At 35.6% G+C, this 21,068-nt stretch overlaps 1 protein-coding gene across 2 annotated transcripts in view; it reads left to right on the top strand.

Moving 5' to 3' along the window:
• The window catches only part of LRP12 (LDL receptor related protein 12), a 70,537-nt gene that overhangs the window by 43,672 nt on the left and 5,797 nt on the right, over nucleotides 1–21,068 (top strand). For both annotated transcript variants that reach the window (XM_049853816.1, XM_049853817.1), the window contains exons 3-5: nucleotides 4,405–4,540; nucleotides 14,706–14,908; nucleotides 18,262–19,366. In XM_049853816.1, the coding sequence (XP_049709773.1) occupies nucleotides 4,405–4,540; nucleotides 14,706–14,908; nucleotides 18,262–19,366 (1,444 nt within the window). The remainder of the gene's footprint in view (nucleotides 1–4,404; nucleotides 4,541–14,705; nucleotides 14,909–18,261; nucleotides 19,367–21,068) is intronic.

Raw genomic sequence — 21,068 nt, forward strand, 5'->3', positions numbered from 1 at the left:
ATAAAAATTAAGGAGGTGTAGACTGAGTCCAGTACACCTAGATGGTGCCTGGCTACCACCACTGACTGCTCTGACAGGGATCACAATAGAGGGTCCCAAGACAGAGCTGGAGGAAAATGTAGAACAAAATTCTACCTCACAAAAAAAGACCAGACTTACTGGTATGACCCAGACTGGAGAAACCCCAAGAGTATGGGCCCCAGACACCTTTTTAGCTCAGTAATGAAGCCACCTCCAAGGTTCACCCTTTAGCCAAAAATTAAACAGATTCATACAACAAAACAAGGCTAAAGGGGCGCACCAGCCCAGGGGCAGGGAGTAGAAGTCAGGAGGGAACAGGAGAGCTGGTAAAAGGGAACCCAAGGTCAAGAAGGGAGAGTGTTGACATGTTGTGGGGTTGTTAACCAGTGTCATAAAACAATATGTGTACTAACTGTTTAAGGAGAAACTAGTTTGCTCTGTAAACCATCTAAAGTACAATTTAAAAAAAAATAGGTATTTTGACATCATGCAAAAATACTTGAATGTTCATAAATAAAGATGCTGACCAGAGTAAATTTATATAGGTAAGTTTCTTGTAGATACTTGTGTTGAAAGATAACAAATACTAGTAAGGAAAAATACTTTTTGAAGAACAGAAGATTGATACTCGAAGTGGACCTTAGAGATATTCAGATACCAAGCCCTTAGTTTAATACATGAGAAAACCAAAACCCAAAAAGGTTTAGTAGTTGGCAACTATGGCAAAGCCAATAAGTGACAGAGCAGATGCGTATCTGACTAGGTCTCCTGATGCCAAATCTACCAGTATATATAAGCAAACTCTTAACCTAAAACAGATAGAAAAAAATTATTTAATGGTTTGTAATGCTAATCTGGAGCTCTGGTGGCATAGCAGATAAGAGCTCCTCCGCTAACCAAAAGAATGGCAGTTCGAATCTACCAGCTGCTCCTTGGAAACCCTAGGGGGCAGTTCTACTCTGTCCAGTAGGATTGCTGTGAGTCAGAATCGACTGGACGGCAATGGGGGGTTATACTAATTTTTTTTTTTTAGCATTTGAATTTCCTCCTTCTTAGATTTAAAAAAAAAAGAAAACTCACTGCCTTCTTAGATATAGAAAGGAAAAAGTTGTGATTGTTCTACAGTATCACTATTTATATACTCAGTGTATTGTGCATGGAAAAATTATGTGAATAAAAAGCCACTGGCTCTGAAACAAAATGTTAAAATCATGTTGCAAATGTGAAAAATTAATATATGTATTCATAACCAATTAAGGGAGAAACTTCATAATACTATAGTTTTGTTTTTGATTGAGAAGGCTCATTAAATTTCAGAATAATGTTATAAAAGCAGTTATTGAATTAGAAATGTAAAATACTGAATCTTAAATTAACTGTTCTTATTTACGGGTGTTATGTCTGGTCCTTGGGCAGTTCTGTGAAAATAAAATATTCACAGTATGTATTTTTTGAGCATCTGTATCGGAAGGGAGCCCTGGTGGCTCAGTGACTAAGAGCTACGGCTACTAACCAAAAGGTCAGCAGTTTGAGTCTACCAACTGCTCCTTAGAAACCCTGTGAGGCAGTTCTGCTCTGTCGTATAGGGTCACTATAAGTCAGAATCAACTGGAGGGCAATGGGTTTGGTTTGGTTTTATACCAGAATATAACTTTAGTTTTTGGTATAAGAGCACCACCTATAGGTTTCTAAGAAATTTGGAAAAAGAATTTTAAGCAAAACCTAATGAAATAAGAACCTAATCACATTCTTTCTAATCTTTTTCCAAAGTTTATAAATTTATTTAAAAGTTAACAGTTTTCTGCTTTGTCAGAATAAAAATCCCACCTAGTTTTTATCTCACTCCTGTTAAATCAGCTAGTAAGTATTTGAGTACTTATATGTCGGTATTGTAATTGGTAGTTAAATACACTGTAACTCAAAATTGTAGTATTCTCTCTAATGTAGATGAATCTTTTAATGAAAATGAATAATTTTCTACATTCAGAGGTGAATGATTGGTTTTCCTTGTTTATTTGTATACTTATATGTTCATGAACTTAAGAATTCCTTCGTTATGTTACTCCAGAATGGTTTAGCAAGAGATAATAAAGAAAAAGATCTTAGAAGTAACTCAGGCTATCTTTTTCATTACATTACTGATACAACTCATTAGAGCAGGTAGAAGCAGAGCTCTGGTGCTTTATTGTTAATAAGCTCTTAAAATAGAATTACCTTTGGATAAATTGTCTCTAAAGTACAATTTGGAAACCCTGGTGGCATAGTAGTTAAGTGCTACGGCTGCTAACCAAAAGGTCAGCAGTTCGAATCAGCCAGGGGCTCCTTGGAAACTCTATGGGGCAGTTCTACTCTGTCCTATAGGGTCGCTATGAGTTGGAATCGACTCTACGGCACTGGGTTTGGTTTTTGGTTTAAAGTACCACTTATTAAAATTTAATTTTTTATAAGGGAAATTGACTCTTAATTTTAACAATTAAAAAATTGAAAGCTTTGACTTTGCATGGGCGATGAGATGTATGCTAAAAAAAAAAAAAAAGGCCCTTGATATATATCCCTGTATTCTATGGCATGAATCTGTGTGTTCTATGAGTGATTCAAAACAAGATCCTTTTGCTAATCTACCCTAATTCTGGAGTGGACCCATTTTAGACATAAACATTTTTCTGTAGTAGAATATACTTTTAAAACTTCGACTACATGTTTTCTTTAGGGAATGGGTTATTTTGTAGAAATAAGCATTGACTAAGCAATATAGCTTACTTTGTTTTGATCATTAGAGATAAAAATCCTTTCTAAATTACATAGTATATTTCTCAGCATTCTTGAACAGTCTTATAATCTGTTTTTTTTAAGTCATTTTTCCAAATTATAATTTCAGTAGAGATATTTGGCTGTCTACAAATTGAGTTACCAGATTTTTAAAGAGAACTCAAATAGCATGGGAGTCCAGGCCATGTGTTGAATCAAGCACATTCTTTATATCAATTCATTTATTCATTCAACAAGCCTTTTAGATCAGTATGTCTCTTAACTAATTTTTTATAACACAAGTCTTTTCTTACCTTTTGGAAGATAGGTAGTAATTTATATATTTTGAACTCTCATGATTTTTCAGTTCACTATGTATGTACTCTGTATTATTTTTCTGTAAATTGCCTCTCACTTCTGATAACTCTGCATACCTCTGGCAGCTATTTTCCTCACATCTAATTTGCTACTTCTCACCTGTTCTTTTTGTAAAATTCAGTAATCTAATTTGTTGAAATAGTATTAAGTAAGTGGTTTTAGGATTTTAAGTTCAACTGAAGGCGTAAATATTTATCACATAATTTTTTGAACCCTGATGATGTTTTTTTAATTGGGAGAGAATAATCTGTCAGATTGTCAGCTGAATTCTGGGTAAGTAAGATGGTAACAGTTTTATACTGAGAATTCAAGATAATGCAAGGAGTATAATCAAGGAAAGTGTTGATAGTAGTTTATTATGTATGCATAAGTATTTTCTTTTATGATATTCAGATATCTAATCATAAAATAATATTTTAATCATTGGTTATTTCAAGGCTTTATTTTTTAAATAATTTAGGAATTATGTATAGCCCTGTAATAAAGCTTGGGAGTACTAATTAACAGATTTTAAAATAATTTTGCAAAAATTTTGAGGTAACGTTTTGCTTGCTTTATTCAATTTTTGGCTAACTTCTTAACAAAAATTAAAATCCAGCATCTTACAGGCATGTTTATGTGCTTTCTCTTTATATTTTATTCAGAACACTACTTATATTCTTTTATTTAAACTGTCCTAAATGTGTAGTATGGTGTTCCTAAGAATATAAACACAGAGTAGTTCAGTAAATGTTGAATTTTAGGTAGTTTATAATATAGAAAACAAATTTAAAAGGTGAGCTTTGAAAATAGATAGCTCAGTTTCTGTGACCAAAGCTAGCAATCCTGACTCTTAAACTGTAATTCAGAGATCCAATGCAAAAACGTGTATATCTACCCAGGTTACGCAGTGGTTAGGAGCTCGACTGCTAACCAAAAGGTCGGCAGTGCGAATCCACCAGCTACTCCTTGGAAACTGTGTGGGGCAGCTCTGCTGTGTCCTATAGGGTCATTATGAGTCAAAATCGACTCCATGGCAGTGGGTTTAGTTTTGGGCATGCCTGCTCAAAATGTGTATTTAATTAGGATAAGAGACTTTGACTAAAAGGGAGGGAAAGAACCTACCTCATTAGAGTAATAGAAACTCTTCATGGTTGATAATACCACGTTTTATATGATTTGATGTCTAAAGTTTTTTTGTTTTAATAAACACTGATATGTTTAATACTGTGTTTTAAAGTATAATAATTAGCCAAGATTGTTTTGGCTATCTTCCAGCTTGTGGAGAGACTCCAGAACAAATTCGAGCACCAAGTGGTATAATCACCAGCCCAGGCTGGCCTTCTGAATATCCTGCAAAAATCAACTGTAGCTGGTTCATAAGGGCAAACCCAGGGGAAATCATTACCATAAGGTAATTCTGATACCTTTCTGTATTATTATATATTATTTTATTACAAAATATAAATTCAATTCCCAGGTATCATTGTTCACACATACAGTAATATAAAAAGAAGCTTTTTAGAAAATGTAATAAATTATACCTATCAGTTCCATCTTACAGGTAAGAATAATGACCCATCCTTTACCTACTATTAGTAGAGTGCGTGTTTTGAATATTTTCTAATGGTAGGTTAGCATTGAGCCACCCAAATTCTTCTACCCACCTTTGAAACAAAAGGTACACATTCACAGAATGGCTTATTAGGATCGACACTATAATCACTGGCCGTAGGACAGACAAATGAAACTCGCCAATCTACTTGGGGATCTAGCCTATAACCTTAGTCTTTTTACAACTCTGAACAAAAGAGCATTTGTTAAGAATACAAAGTGAAAGACATTCTTAGGGAAATAACCAAGAGTTTATGATTCTAAAATAAATGTGATATAAATAAGATTAAGATTAATTATAAAAACATTTAGTGAATTAGTTACAGAGAAAAACTGTGGAAATAGGGTATTAAGGAGAAAAAATTTCAGTACAACTAGATACTGCTTGCTTAAGGAAATTGTATCAAGGCTACTTAAAAATATATATTTCCCTGAAGTAAAAAAAAAAAAAGTGTGCCTAAGCAAACTAAGAGCCCTGGTGGTGCAATGGTTAAGTGCTTGGCTGCTAACCAAAAGGTGGGTAGTTCGAACCCCCTTGCAGCCCCACAGGAGAAAAGACCTGGCAATCTGCTCCTGTAAAGATCATAGCCAAGGAAACCCTCTGGGACAGTTCTGCTCTATCCTGTAAGGTCTCTGTGAGTTAGAATCGACTGGATGGCACACAGCAACAACAACAAAGAACTGCAATTTGAACTGAAGCACAAAGAAGGATGTCACACCCATCCCAGAGACAGTGTTCTGCAGGCACCCTGGGCATCCTTTCACATGTAACATTTTTATGGGTAGGAATCATGGAAGTTTTTAGATTTAAAAGAGGCTTTGCAGGTCATAAACTCAGATCCCTTCATTTTACTTTTGTAAAAATAAAGCTTGTAAATAAAACTTATTTATATCTTTTTCCATCGTTCTTTTTATATTTATTAACTCATAGAGACAGTTTCTCTTGAGAAATGCAACTGTAATCCATCCCCTGTTTCACAAGGGCCATGTGGTTTGTTTTATTTCTGGTCCCCTCTGTCACGGGCCACATCCTTTGGAACCCTGGAGTTGAGCTTATATACAAGCTGCTCCATTTCCCTGTGAGATGGTTGATTGTCTTACCTGATTGATTGGTAAGGTGCACTATGAAGATTATCCTACAAAGATACCAGTGTTGGAATCTGAAAAATATGCCTATTTTCTTTTACTTGTAATATGACTAAATATAAATGTGTTTACAAAAGAAAAAAATCATGTTTACCATAGAGATTCCAAATATTGGATATTTTTCAACATAAAACTAGAATTTGTAGAGATTTTATCCTTTGAACTAAAAATCCAACCCCAGAATTAAACTTGCCATTATGTAAAACTTGGAAATCCTTGCTAGCACAGAGGAGGTTATGTAGAGTACCACCATCTGGTTCTGATCATGTTGGATACTTGAGATTTCACAAAGTGAGATACACTAAAAACCAAGCACAATACTGATGCAGAACAAAATTATAACTAAACCCTACTTCTGAAAGAGATTTCTTAAATTCTGGAATAAGTTAATGAATTTAGACTTACACAACTTAATAAGGATTAGAAGGTGATTTTAGTAATTGTTCTAATTTTTCGCCGAATATTTATTATCATGGTAGTACTAAAACATGAAGAAGATGACACACATATACACAAAGACACACAAGTTTCACTTGTGAATATTGATGTAAAAGCTTAAATAAATTATTCAAAAGAATCATATACCATAATCAAGTTCAGTTCATGTAAACATACAAAGATGAGTCAGTATAGGAAATTTTTTATTAATTTACCATATTAACAAGTCAAAAGAAAAACCATATGATTTAGATAGATGTTTTAAAGCATTTTGATAAAAAGACAATGAATGGTCTTTCCTGAATTTAAAATAAAAATAAAGTTCTTCATAAAAATGGAATTTGAAATATGGTTTTTAAAATCTGGATAAAAGAGGGAAACTAAAATTATGGACTGTAAACTAACCGGACTGAGAGCTCTTGATATAAAACTGGTTAAAGATGGTGACATAAAGGCATTTTTACTTCACGCCTGTTCCTTGAAACCCACCTAAGTCAGCAAAGGCCGTAGGAGATAGAGGATTTGATCCTTTTTTTTTCCTAGCTCCCTTAGGATACTTAACGCCAAGGACTAGGGTTTTGCTCAAGAAAGAAGCTGACAAAAAAACTCACTAACCAATGTCTGAACTTATAAGGGACTGCGGGCTTTTAGAAAGGTGGGAGGACACACTCTAATAAATATGAATTTAAGTCACTATGAGGTAGAATCAACTCAGCCACACACTACCACCACCAGCTCCATGACAGGAGCAACAGTCTGGTGCTGGAGTGGAGATTCAGTTAAAAGCAACTGCAGAACAGACACAGTGGGGGACCATAGAGGGAGGAAGGGTGAAAAAGAAAGAGAACCAAAAAATCTGCAACCTACAACCCAAAATTCCAGAATGTGGAAAATCTAGTGCTAAAACCGTCAACAAAATCAAGTTGGAACACGAATTTACACCAGATAATGTAAACTTTATTATGTGAGGGGTTCTTTCATAGCTATATTATACCATGGACATTTTTGGTAGTCTGGTAAAACCTACGGACCCTTTCCCAGAATGAAGTTTTTAAAGTCATAAAATACATTGTAATGTTACAAAGGGAACCAATTACATTGAAGTATAGCTATCAGATATTTTTAAATATTTATAGTATGGCAGATATGCATATTAATACATGAATGAGATCAAGTGATGATTCCAATAAGTACTGGAATTTCAGAGTAGTAGTTTTGAGCGTAAATAAAATTCTTATATACATGAAACAACTGAAATGTAAGATGAAAATATGTGATATGAGATATGTGATTCCTGTTGGTGACAGGTACTGTAAATACTATTATGGTTTGTTGCTTATCTTCATAATCGAAAGAAATACTAATTTTCAATTAGAGATTAGTGAAAATAAAGTTGTGATTTTTTTTTTCTACCTGATTTGAGAAGAGAATAGAAACACTGAATACTCTGGGCTGGGCTTTGTTAGAAAAAGAGTGTTTTAGTGTTTGAATTAAAACATCTAAAGGTAACTATTAAAAAAATACAATAGTCTCGAGTATGTAGTAGACGAAAAGGAACTTTAAAAAAAACTATTAATACAAAAAAGAATACCTTCCCCCTCTTTCTGAAATTATTTAAAAAAAAAAGATATTAAATAAACTGCACAAATGGATTAACTCATCTGTCCTTTAAAATCAGAAGATCTGATTGGGTTTCTTAATTGGTTAGTTGGTTTATACAGTCCCCCTATAAAGGGCTTATAAGGACACACCTAGAATAAAATCAACTCAGAAAGTCTAAAATGGGGGTAGAAAAACGTTACCCTGTTGTAATGTTACTTCAGTTAATAACAGTGCATTGATACTGGTTCAGCAGTTATAACAAATGTACCATAGAAATACAAGATGTTAATAATGGGTGCAGTGTGCGGGGCCGGGGGGGATATGGGAACTTTCGGTACTTAATATACAATTTACCTGTAAACCCAAAACTGCTCTAGAAACTGAAGTATTTTAAAAAAAAGCTTTGGGAATTGTGGTCAAGGGTAAGCTAGTATAGGTAGGTAACATCAGATATAATTGAATTTAAGGTACAAAATATTAGTAACAAATGGGATAATCACTGAGAAGAAACAGTAATGGTAAACTTCATGTACCTAATACATCCTAAAATATATGCAGAACAAAAAGTAGGAAATTACCAAGAAAGTTTGACTAATTCACAATCATAGTGGGAGTTTTTGAACACATCTTTAATCAAAATTTAAAAGCTTAAACAGACAAAAAACGAGTAAAGATATTGAAGATTTGATAAAATTAAGACTTCCTTTCATAGGAGCATGCATTGTGTATATGTGGTTTTTTTTCTATTTCAGTGAATAGAGAGTACACATTCTTTCCAAAGATGTACAACATCTATTAAAAAATTATACACTAAATCACAAAGGAAGTCTGAATGCGTGTAAAAGACTGCTTCCTTCAGATTGTATTCTCAGGCCACATACAGTGAAATTAGAGACCAACGATAAAAAAGCTGAGGAAAAAATAGCAACAAAGCCTAGACGTGTGTAAACATATTTCTAAATAACTCCTGCATTAAAGAGGGAATCACAGTGGAAATCAGAATATTTTTTAAATCACTATAGTAAAAGTTGCCATTGAGTCAATTTCAACTCATAAGGACCCTATAAGACAGAGTGGAACTGCCTGATTGGGTTTCTAAGAAGTGGCTAGTGGATTCGAACTACCTACCTCTTGGTTAGCAGCCCAAGCTCTTAACCCTGGTGGCACAGTGGTTAAGGGCTCCGGCACACTATGGCTGCTAACTAGAATATCAGCACTTCAAATCCACCAGCCGCTCCTTGGAAACCCTATGGAGCAGTTCTACCCTGTCCTGTAGGGTCACTATGAGTCAGAATTGACTTGAGGGCAATGAGTTTGGGTTTTTGGTTTTTATAGTGAAAGTATTACATGCTAAAACTTTTGGGAGACATTGAAAGTGAGTACTTAGAGAAATGTTGACAATTTTAAATGCGTTGATTTAAAAATTAGTAAGATAGAAAATAAATAACCTAAACGTTTAACTCAAGAGTTTAGATGAACTACAGAGTAAATCTTAGAGGAAAAAATAATAAGATTCAGTAAAACAGAAAACTGGGTCTCTAAAAAACTGGGAAAATAGGCAAATCTTAAGGTAAGACTGGTGAAGAAAAAAAGATTCAAGTAAAAAAAAAAATGAACAAAGAAATCTATAATTATAATTATAAATACAATAATAGAGATTTTAAAGAAAATATTATGAACAGCTTTATGTTAATGCTTTTATAAATTAGATAAAATGCATTATTTTATAAAAAATGTGTATTACCAAAATTGATTCTAGAAGAATTTGCAAACATTACATTAGTAGCCATTAAAGAAATTGAATCAGTATTCAAAAAAGGATTCTACACCCAGAGAGTTTTACAGAAAAGTTTTACCCAGTAAATAGATAAGGACTGTATTTAACCTAATAAAATGATGTCTCTTTAAAAAAAAAACAAAAAGCAATGTTGAAGTTAGTGTCAGGACAAGAGAAGAGTTTGTGCTTTCACTGCTTGTACTAGAAGTCCTATTCAGTGTAATAAGATAGCAAATAGAAATTTGTGATATAAAAAGTAGAAAGGAAGAGACAAAAACTCTCCTTAAAGTGCCAATAATATGTTTATATAAAAAAATTCAAGCAAATTTCAAGACCTCATATATGAAAATTTTTTTAATTGTAAGAAATTTTGTACAGCTTTATATTAATCAATTTTAATATCAAAATAAATGAGTAATTTTTAAGAAAATTTAAATGATCAAAACTGACTCACAAGAAGTTTAGGAAAAGCCAATTCAACCAAAAAACATGGATAAATTGAAAATCTCTATTCTAAATTTATATTCTAAAGAGGCACAAGGCACAGGTATGTAAACAATGACTGTGTTACGTGAACTGTTATGAAGCATAAAAAAGAAAAACTAATTCTGTTTATGAGTATATTAAAAAATCCTAAATGAAATATTAGCAAACTGAATCCGGTAGTGTATATGTGAATAAAAAAAAAAAAATAGGTATTGATTATTTCTCATTTTCTGGACAAGGTCCCTGTTCTCATGAAGTTTAAACATTTTAGTGGATTAAAACTATATTCCTTAGGTTGAATAGGACTAGCCTTCTATAAATATCAATTATCAACTTTGGATTAAAATTAAAAAAAAAAAAAGTTGGCACTGGAGATTAACCAGAAGCAGGCAAAAACCAGAGGGGATTCAGTCCATGAAAGGAGGAAACCACGCTGATGAGTGTATGTTTCTTTCATGTCTGCTCCCTAAAGATTCTGCCCAGGCCCCCGTTCTAGGGGAGTCCTTATCTCCCCTAGAACCCAAGCAGAAAGCCACAGTCTTGTCAGCCTGAAGTGTCAGAGAATGGAAGTGAGGCTGTCTTAGTGACCGGAAATTGAAGAGGCAGGTCCTGGAAGAGAGAGAGCTACAGAGTAGGGAGGGCCTACCTCTGTATATAAATTCTCCTCAAATCCTTGGCTGACCTCTGAACTGTGCATGCTTAAGGGAGACTCCAAGGAAGTCAGTGGAAAGTAGCAGCAGAACCCAGTAGAAAGCAGGAAGGCTAAAAAAAAACTAAGAATTTCAACCACTGGGCACAATAACAGAGGCAGAGTTTGGAGTTTAAATCTTGTCCATCACAGGAAAGATATGTTTGGAGTTCACATCTTGCTCAGTTAGAGGGCTTGGTAAATACCTTGGGATTTTTATTGAAAACCCAGAAGAATCATGCTTTACAAGTAAAGACAATGTCCAAAGGTTAAGACTCACCCTAAGGGCAAAGCCAAAACAAACCTTCTCTACCAAAGTGTAAACTAAATCCCCCTAAGTTCAAAGTGATTAGGCAGTAATTTAACTGGATGATGGAACAAAATTTAATATTTTCAGAGGAAAATAACCAAATCTAGACTCTCTAGAACAAGTGTTGGCAAGCTAAAGCTATGGCCACAGGCTACAAGCTAAGCATGGTTTTTACATTTTTTAAGGCTTGTTAAAAACAAGGAAGAATAAATATATAGCAGAGACCCTGTGTAGCCTACAAAGCTTAAAACATTATCTAGTCTTTTTATACAAAGTTTTCTGAACCAGTTTCTAGAACATAGCCTTCACGATGTCAGTATACAGTCAAAAGGGAACCTCCTCAAATTAATAAATGGCGTTTATAAAACACCAAATGCTAACATCATATGTAATGCTTTCCCCCAGAGATCAGGAACAGGACAAGGGTATCTACTCTCAACCAGATCTATTCAACGTGTAGTGATGGTCCTAGCCAGTGTAATAAGGCAAGAAAAATAAATAAAAGGCATCCAGATTGGAAAGAAACAAAACTGCCTTTATTCACAAATGATATGATTATTAAAAAAAAAAAAAAGTTGCTGTCAGGTTGATTCCGACTCATAGCGATCCCATAGGACGGGGTAGAACTGCTCCACAGCGTTTCTAAGGAGCAGCTGGTGGATTCCAGCTGCCAACCTTTTGGTTAGCAGCCACCAGGGCCCTGTATTATTATGATTATAGGAATTGACAAATTGGTTCTGAAATTTATATAGAAAAGTAAAGGACCTAGAATAACCAAAACAATCTTGAAAAAGAAAAACGAACTTGAAGGATTCGTGCAATCTGATTTAATGACATATTTTAAAGCTACAATAATCAAACAGTGTAGTGTTGTGAAAGATACAATTAATAGATCAAAGAACTGAAAAGAGCCCAGAAATAGACCCACACATGGTATGGTCAGTTTATTTTCCACAGTGGCTCCAAGGCAGCTCAGTGAACAGAAAAAAGTTATTTCAACAACTGGTGCTAGAATAACTAGGGAAATATAAGGAGGAAAAAAAAAATGAATCTCAACCCCTACCTAAGAGCACACCAAAAATTAATGTAATATGAATTATAGATATAAATGTAAAAGCTGAAACTATGAAGTTTTAGTAGAAGACATTGGAGAATATCTTTTTGATCATGGAGTAGGCAGAGGTACTTTAGAATGCTAAAAGCACTAAACATAAAGGAACAGTAAATTGGACTTCATCAAAACTAAAATTTAAAACTTCTGGTCACTAAAAATAACTTTAAGAAAATGAAAAGACAAGCCACAGACTAGGGGAAATATTAGCAAAACATATCTAACAAAGGACTTGTTATCCAGAATATAAAAAGAATTTTTATAACTCAAGAAGACAACCCAGTATTTAAAAATGGGCAAAAGACACTTATAGTAGGTATAAGAATGGTCAGTAAGCTCATGAAAAAATTCTCAGCATTAATCTTCAGAGGAATGTACATACAACCACAATGAGAGATTCCATTTCACACCCACCGATGGCTAAAATTAAAAAGACTGACACACCAACTATTGGGGAGAATGTGGATGTGGGTGGATGTACATGTATCTTACATAACAGGCATGGACCCAAATAGGTGTCTGTCTATAATATATAAAGAGCTCTTAAATAAGAAATTTTTTAATAGACAAAGGATGCAACAAATTGACAGTAAGATACAGAAATAGCCAATAAGCATAGGAAAAAGTGTTTCAATCTCAGTAATTAAGGAAATGTAAAATAGAACAGTGATAAATCTTTTCTATCTGCATAATTGACAACAGATTTTTTAAAAATTAGAACATCATATTTTGCCAAAGGCGTGGTACTTTGATACGCTTCTGGTGGAATTGTGAACTAGTATAACCAGTGTCTTAAATTTAAAGTGAAATTGTGTCTTTTGACTTAGCAATTCTACTTCTAAAAATGTCTGTCCTAGAGAAATACTTGCTCATATATATGTATACAGAGAGATACATGTTTCAGAATTCTTTAAAGTGTTATTCATAGTAGTGAAAAACTGGAAACCATTGTCTTATCAGCCTTTGTTACACTTATTCAGAATCTTTAAAGAAACATCATGGTGTAAAATTTGTAGACTTCGTTATCGCTTAGTTAAGACAGAGGCAAGAAAATAAAGTCAGACCCCTTCTTGGTGCTGCCTGTTCAGATCGAGGAAAATGACATTTTGGTTTCTCCTTTTTTATAAGCAGTATTTAATTTTGTACGTGCATTTATTTATTTGATTTTTTGCCTTTTACTCAAGCCCTTATTTTATGAACTATAAGATGTAATGTTTGGGTATAAGATGATTTATGTGAAAATGTATTCCAAAACTCACGGCTTTCTATGGAAAAGTCGTTGTTCATTTTTTACTTTGCTCAGATATGTGCTAGTTTCTTTCCTGGAAAAGTAAACTATAATATTTACATTAAGCAAGCAGATGAACAAATCTAATCCAATCTAAAAGAAAGCTGTATGTATACTTCAGTTCATCAGATTTATAGAGTGGTGTTTCTGGCTCAAAACCAGAATAATTTAGGATGTTCTGAATTAAAAGTGGTCTTTCTTAAGTATACACAACATATATTCCCTCTCACTCTCTCACCGTTTATTGTACAGAGTTTCCGAAAAGATCATTGTGCTTTGCATTATTTGAAACTCAGGAATCAGAAAACAAAGAGAAGTTTCTGAGCAGTTAAGCATTATAACGAGACTAAAATCCAGTGAACCAGTGTAATAAGTGATGTGTCTGATTAGTAAGATGTGACCAAATAAAAGCCTTGTTTTAAAGGGAAAAACTTGTTGAAAGAGACAGATAAATTGTGGTGTGACCATTGCGTAGTGAAAGGAACAAATAGATGCCCACGTCCACTTGGCTGGAAGCAAGTTGCAGAATAACATCTAAGGTGCGCTTCCTTTTATATAGAGGAAGTCACGTGTGCTGTAAGTGAATTCATGGCCAGCCGTCTGGCAGGATAAGCAACATGATTAGTAGTTACTCCCGGTCCAGGGAGTAATCTAAGGGAAGGTTTTAAAGAAGGTCTTTTACTTATCACGCTATAAATGTTTGTATTATTTGAATTTTTACAATGAGCCTATTGATATATTACTTTTGATATTAAAAAAAGAACTCAGCATACCTTAAAACCAGCAGCATCCAGACGATCCTTCATGGTGAAAGGCTAGGAACGTTCCCATGAAGAAGAAAAAAGTTGCCCGCTGTCCCCTTTTTAGCATTTTTCTGGAATCTGGTATTATTTATGAAATGTAAGTATTGTTCTTGAATCTGGGAAAGAGATGCAGATATTAGGAAAAAAGAAGCACTGTTATCATTTGTGAATGATAAGGTCATGTGCCTGGAAAACCCAGGAGAATCAGTTAAGGTATGCGGTGTTATAATAATGCCCTTGGTTATGCTGTATTGTTAAAGTTTTTTTTTTTTTTCAAAATTATTTTTAATAGCCTTTTCTGACATTTTATTTATAGTTTTCAGGACTTTGATATTCAAGGGTCCAGAAGATGCAGTTTAGACTGGTTGACGATAGAAACATACAAGAATATTGAAAGTTACAGAGCTTGTGGTTCCACAATTCCACCGCCGTATATTTCTTCACAAGACCACGTCTGGATCAGGTTCCATTCGGATGACAACATATCTAGAAAAGGCTTCAGACTGGCATATTTTTCAGGTGTGTTTTTAAATAATAAGAAAGTCAACTTAATTCTATAGTATTAACTGCTTAGCCACTTTGGGGCTAGTTTTCTTAACATTGTCCATTTGATTGTGGCTCAGTCATCAAAGGAGATGAGACCGAGCACCTAGAAGCTAAACGTTCAGTTGCCATAGACCTAGGTCTCAAAAACATGTTTCCTTTAATCCTAATATGATTGCTGCTGTTGTTGTTAGGTGCTGCCAAGTCAGTTCTGACTCATAGTGACCCCATGTACAACAGAACAAAACACTTCCCAGCCCTGAGCCACCGTTACAATCGTTGTTATGCTTGAGCTCATTGTTGGAGCCACTGTGTCAATCCACCTCGTTGAGGGCCTTCCTCTTCCGCTGACCCTGTACTCTGCCGAGCATGATGTCCTTCTCCAGGGAGTGGTCCCTCCTGACAACATGTCCAAAGTATGTAAGACGCAGTCTCGGCATCCTTGCCTCTAAGGAGCATTCTGGCTGTACTTCTTCTAAGACAGATTTGTTCGCTCTTTTGGCAGTCCATGGTATATTCAATATCCTTTGCCAACACCACAATTCAAAGGCGTCAATTCTTCTTCAGTCTCCCTTATTCACTCTCCAGCTTTCACATGCATATGATGCGATTGAAAATACCATGGCTTGGGTCAGGTGCACCTTAGTCTTTAAGGTGACATCTTTGCTCTTCAACTCTTTAAAGAGGTCCTTTGCAGCAGATTTACCCAATGCAATGGGTCTCTTGATTTCTTGACTGCTGCTTCCATGGCTGTTGATTGTGGATCCAAGTAAAATGAAATCCTTGACAACTTCAGTCTTTTCTCTGTTTATCATGATGTTGCTCATTGGTCCAGTTGTGAGGATTTTTGTTTTCTTCATGTTGAGGTGCAATCCGTACTGAAGGCTGTGGTCTTTGATCTTCATTAGTAAGTGCTTCAAGTCCTCTTCACTTTCAGCAAGCAAGGTTGTGTCATCTGCATAACGCAGGTTGTTAATGAATCTTCCTCCAATCCTGATGCCCCGTTCTTCTTCATATAGTTCAGCTTCTCGTATTATTTGTTCAGCATACAGATTAAATAGGTATGGTGAAAGAATACAACCCAGACGCACACCTTTCCTGACTTTAAACCAATCAGTATCCCCTTGTTCTGTCTGAGCAACTGCCTCTTGATCTATGTAAAGTTTCCTCCTGAGCACAATTAAGTGTTCTGGAATTCCCATTCTTCGTAATGTTATCCATAGTTTGTTATGATCCACACAGTCGAATGCCTTCGAATAGTCAATAAAACACAGGTAAACATCCTTCTGGTATTCTCTGCTTTCAGCCAGGATCCATCTGACATCAGCAATGATATCCCCAGTTCCACGCCCTCTTCTGAATCCAGCCTGAATTTCTGAAAGCTCCCTGTCAATATACTGCTGCAGCCATTTTTGAATGATCTTCAGGAGAATTTTGCTTGTGTGTGATATTAATGATATTGTTCTATAATTTCCATATTTGGTTGGATCACCTTTCTTGGGAATAGGCATAAATATGGATCTGTTCCAGTCAGTTGGCCAGGAAGCTGTCTTCCATATTTCTTGGCATAGACGAGTGAGCACCTCCAGCACTGCATCTGCTTGTTGAAACATCTCAATTGATATTCAGTCAATTTCAGGAGCCTTGTTTTTTTGCCAGTGCCTTCAGAGCAGTTTGGATATCTTCCTTCAGTATCATAGGTTCGTGATCATATGCCACCTCTTGAAATGGCTGAACATCGACTAATTCTTATTTGTATAATGACTCTATGTATTCCTTCCATCTTCTTTTGATGCTTCCTGCGTCGTTTAATATTTTCCCCGTAGAATCCTTCACTACTGCAACTCGAGGCTTGAATTTTTTCTTCATTCGTTTCAGCTTGAGAAACGCTGAACATGTTCTTCCCTTTTGGTTTTCCATCTCCAGCTCTTTGCACATGTCATTATAATACTTTACTTTGTCTTCCCTTTGAAGCCCTTTGAAACCTTCTGTTCAGTTCTTTGCTTCATCAATTCTTCCTTTTGCTTTAGCTGCTCGATGCTCAAGAGCAAGTTTCAGAGTCTCCTCTGACATCCATCTTGGTCTTTTCTTTCTTTCCTGTCTTTTCAATGACCTCTTGCTTTCTTCATGTATGATGTCCTTGATGTCATTCCACAACTCGTCTGGTCTTCGGTCACTAGTGTTCAATGCGTCAAATCTGTTCTTCAGATGGTCTCTAAATTCAGGTGGGATATACTCAGGGTCATATTTTGGCTCTTGTGGACTTGTTCTGATACGATAATTAGTGTTATAAGCTAAGATCAGTTTTCTTTTTAAATATGTTCAATATGTTTATTTAAAAAATAATTGTTTTCTCCCTGAAGTGCTTACCCATACCCTGGAAGTTACTTCAGAATATTTTTTTTTTTCATATGATTGATCATTGTCTATAAACTTTTAAAGAAAAGGCATACCTGATTTGACCTTTATAGCCTCAGAAGAAAGTCTTTACTATGAATGGCTTGTTAATGGCGAAATAAATGTTAGCCTAACATTGTCAAAATTTAGGGGCTTTGGGATCCAATAAGCAGCCTGGGTGGTGTGATGATTAAAGCGCTCAGCTGCTAACCGAAAGGTTGGCGCTTCAAACCCACCAGTCGCTCCCCAGGAGAAAGATGTAGCAGTCTGTTTCTGTGAAGAATTACAGCCTTGAAAACCCTGTGGGGCAGTTCTGCTCTGTCCTGTAGGGTCATTATAAGTTGGAACTGACTCAGTGGCAGCGCGTATAGGCAGGGATCTAATGTTGGATTGTTTGTTTTCGCTACGGACTTGGAATGATCACTAAGAGAATTAGAATTCTATAGAAACTTAACTTCGCCGTTGTGATAAAACAACAGAAATTACAAAATACTAATATTGTGTTAGGATTACTTGAAACAATATAAAGCAGTATGAATTGAGTAATTACTATACCTGTACAAATTTGTCATTAGAACTATTTTTTTTTAAAAATAAGTTTCTTTAAAACCCCTATCACTTGGGCTTAAATCAACTTTGATTATAAAAATGTCACTGGCTTTAGTTTGAGTTTGTTTATGGTGATGGGAAGATTGGTAACAATTATGGGTGATGGTTGTACAACATGATTGATGTAATTGATGTGACTAATTGTACACTGGAAAATGTTGAATCGGTGAATGTTGTGTTATATATATATATATCTTTTACAACAATTTCTTAAAAAGTAAAACTGCAAAAAAAATTTTTTTAATCACTGGCTTTTATGTATATTTTGAAGAGTATGTTTTTCTCTCCTCCTCCTCCTTCCTTATGCCCTCCCCCACTTCCAGGGAAATCCGAGGAACCAAACTGTGCCTGTGATCAGTTTCGTTGTGGTAATGGAAAGTGTATACCAGAAGCCTGGAAATGTAATAACATGGATGAATGTGGAGATAGTTCCGATGAAGAGATCTGTGCCAAAGAAGCTAATTCTCCAACAGCTGCTGCTTTTCAACCTTGTGCTTACAACCAGTTCCAGTGTCTGTCTCGGTTCACCAAAGTTTACACTTGCCTCCCTGAATCTTTAAAATGCGATGGAAACATTGACTGCCTAGATCTCGGAGATGAAATAGATTGTGATGTGCCAACTTGTGGGCAGTCATTGAAATATTTTTATGGTACTTTTAATTCTCCCAATTATCCAGACTTTTATCCTCCTGGAAGCAATTGCACCTGGTTAATAGACACTGGTGATCATCGTAAAGTCATTTTACGCTTCACTGACTTTAAACTTGATGGTACTGGTTACGGCGATTATGTCAAAATATACGATGGGTTAGAGGAGAATCCACACAAGCTTTTGCGTGTGTTAACTGCTTTTGATTCTCATGCACCCCTTACAGTTGTTTCTTCTTCTGGACAAATAAGGGTACATTTTTGTGCTGATAAAGTGAATGCTGCAAGAGGATTTAATGCTACTTACCAAGTGGATGGCTTCTGCTTGCCATGGGAAATACCCTGTGGGGGTAACTGGGGTTGTTATACTGAGCAGCAGCGTTGTGATGGGTACTGGCATTGCCCAAATGGAAGGGATGAAATCAATTGTACCATGTGCCAAAAGGAAGAATTTCCATGTTCCCGAAATGGTGTCTGTTATCCTCGTTCTGATCGCTGCAACTACCAGAATCATTGCCCAAATGGTTCAGATGAAAAAAACTGCTTTTTTTGCCAGCCAGGAAATTTTCATTGTAAAAACAATCGTTGCGTGTTTGAGAGCTGGGTGTGTGATTCTCAAGATGACTGTGGTGATGGCAGCGATGAGGAGAATTGCCCAGTCATTGTGCCTACCAGAGTCATAACTGCAGCCGTCATAGGGAGCCTTATCTGTGGCCTGTTACTCGTCATCGCATTGGGATGTACTTGTAAACTTTATTCTCTAAGAATGTTTGAACGAAGGTCAGTATCAAGACAAAACTATAGTGGGTATGCTTTCTACAATAAAGACATGACCAAAATATTTTCCATAAGTACTCTAGTGTGATTAGCGATATATTTTTGTTTTATAATAGAAATGGGTAAATATTGTTTAAAAAAAAAAAGTAGAACTGCCCCCATAGAGTTTTCAAGGAGCGCCTGGCGGATTCGAACTGCTGACCCTTTGGTTAGCAGCCATAGCTCTTAACCACTATGCCACCAGGGTTTCCAAATATTGTTTATAATATGTAAAATTAGTGTGAAAACCCAGGACTCAAAAGGCTGAACACATTAGAACTAATAATTACTTAGACGAAAGCTAGTATTTACCAGTTTGTTTTCATTTTATTCTGTTTTATAGGAATTTTGCAAGCTGCAACTCTTGTCATTTTTTTTAGCCTGTGTTTCTATATATATTAATTCAGCTATTTCACATATAAAGCATAATCTCACATGGAGTTTACAATTTGGAGGAAGGAATGCCGAGTGGAATAAAATAAAAATAGTAGACTGGGTAGTAGACAAAAATATAAGCACTCTTAAGAGTTCGAAAACAAAGTGCTGTAAAATCAAGATAACTAACCTGGTGGGGGAAACCCTGATGGCGTAGTGGTTAAGAGCTACAGCTGCTAACCAAAGGATCGGCAGTTCAAATGGACCAGGCACTTCTGGAAACTCTCTGAGGCAGTTCTACTCTGTCCTATAGGGTCACTATGAGTCAGAATCGATTTGATGGCAATGGGTAACCTGATGGGGAATTGGGAAGGCTTTCATTGAAGAGGTGCCATTTGAAATGTACCTTGAAAAATTAATTGAATGTAGATAGGGAAAGATTGCAATTGAAAAAAATAGACTGGGCAAATATATAGAAGTAGGAATGCTCAGTATTACTCAGGGGATAAGCACATAGTTGTTTGGAGCCTAAAATACATACAAAGGACAAATAGAAGACAAGACTGGTGTTATGTTGTGGCACTCAGTGAGAGCCACGCTTGAGATTTCTTTTTGATTCAGTAAGAAATGGTTAATCCTTAAAGCGTTTTTGAGACATGGAGTCCCACTGTCAGAGCTGACCTTCAGGGTGGTGAAGGATGGATAAGCCTGAGAGAAGTTGATGGTGGAAAGGCCACCTAGGAAGGAGGCTGTTGTGGAGACAATGACCTTCTATTCCAGCAGATTACAAATAACTACTACAACAACAAGCTTTACGTATGAGATAGTTAAGACACAGATGCACACAGATGTACAGTATCAGAATAATCATTGCTGCACCTTTTCTTTGGGCAAGTGTAAATGGCCAAGAAAACCTTTTACCACGTTGCAGCATAAGACCACAGTGAAGAGACAGAGGCCTTGAATTCAAGAACTAGCAGTTCCAGAAGGTGTATTGGTGACTCATTTCACTCCTTTCCTTATCTCAAAAATAAGTGTGTTGGACTTGAATAAAATGTCTTCTAATAGATTTCAAATACTTTCATCTAATGTCTTGAACCCCTGTGACTTTAGGGATTTAAAGACCTAGTATCTTTATTTCTCCCTTTTACAGGCATTTCCGATTTATTGAAACGTAGTGACCCAGGCACCTACCACTGTTGAGCCCCATGAGGACAGACTGCTTCATCTTTGTATTCCCAGTGTAGGGATGGTTTAGATATTCAGTTTTGTTGAGTGACTAAATTTTAAA

The sequence above is a fragment of the Elephas maximus genome, chromosome 15, assembly GCF_024166365.1.
Source record: "Elephas maximus indicus isolate mEleMax1 chromosome 15, mEleMax1 primary haplotype, whole genome shotgun sequence".
NCBI classification, from domain to species: domain Eukaryota; kingdom Metazoa; phylum Chordata; class Mammalia; order Proboscidea; family Elephantidae; genus Elephas; species Elephas maximus.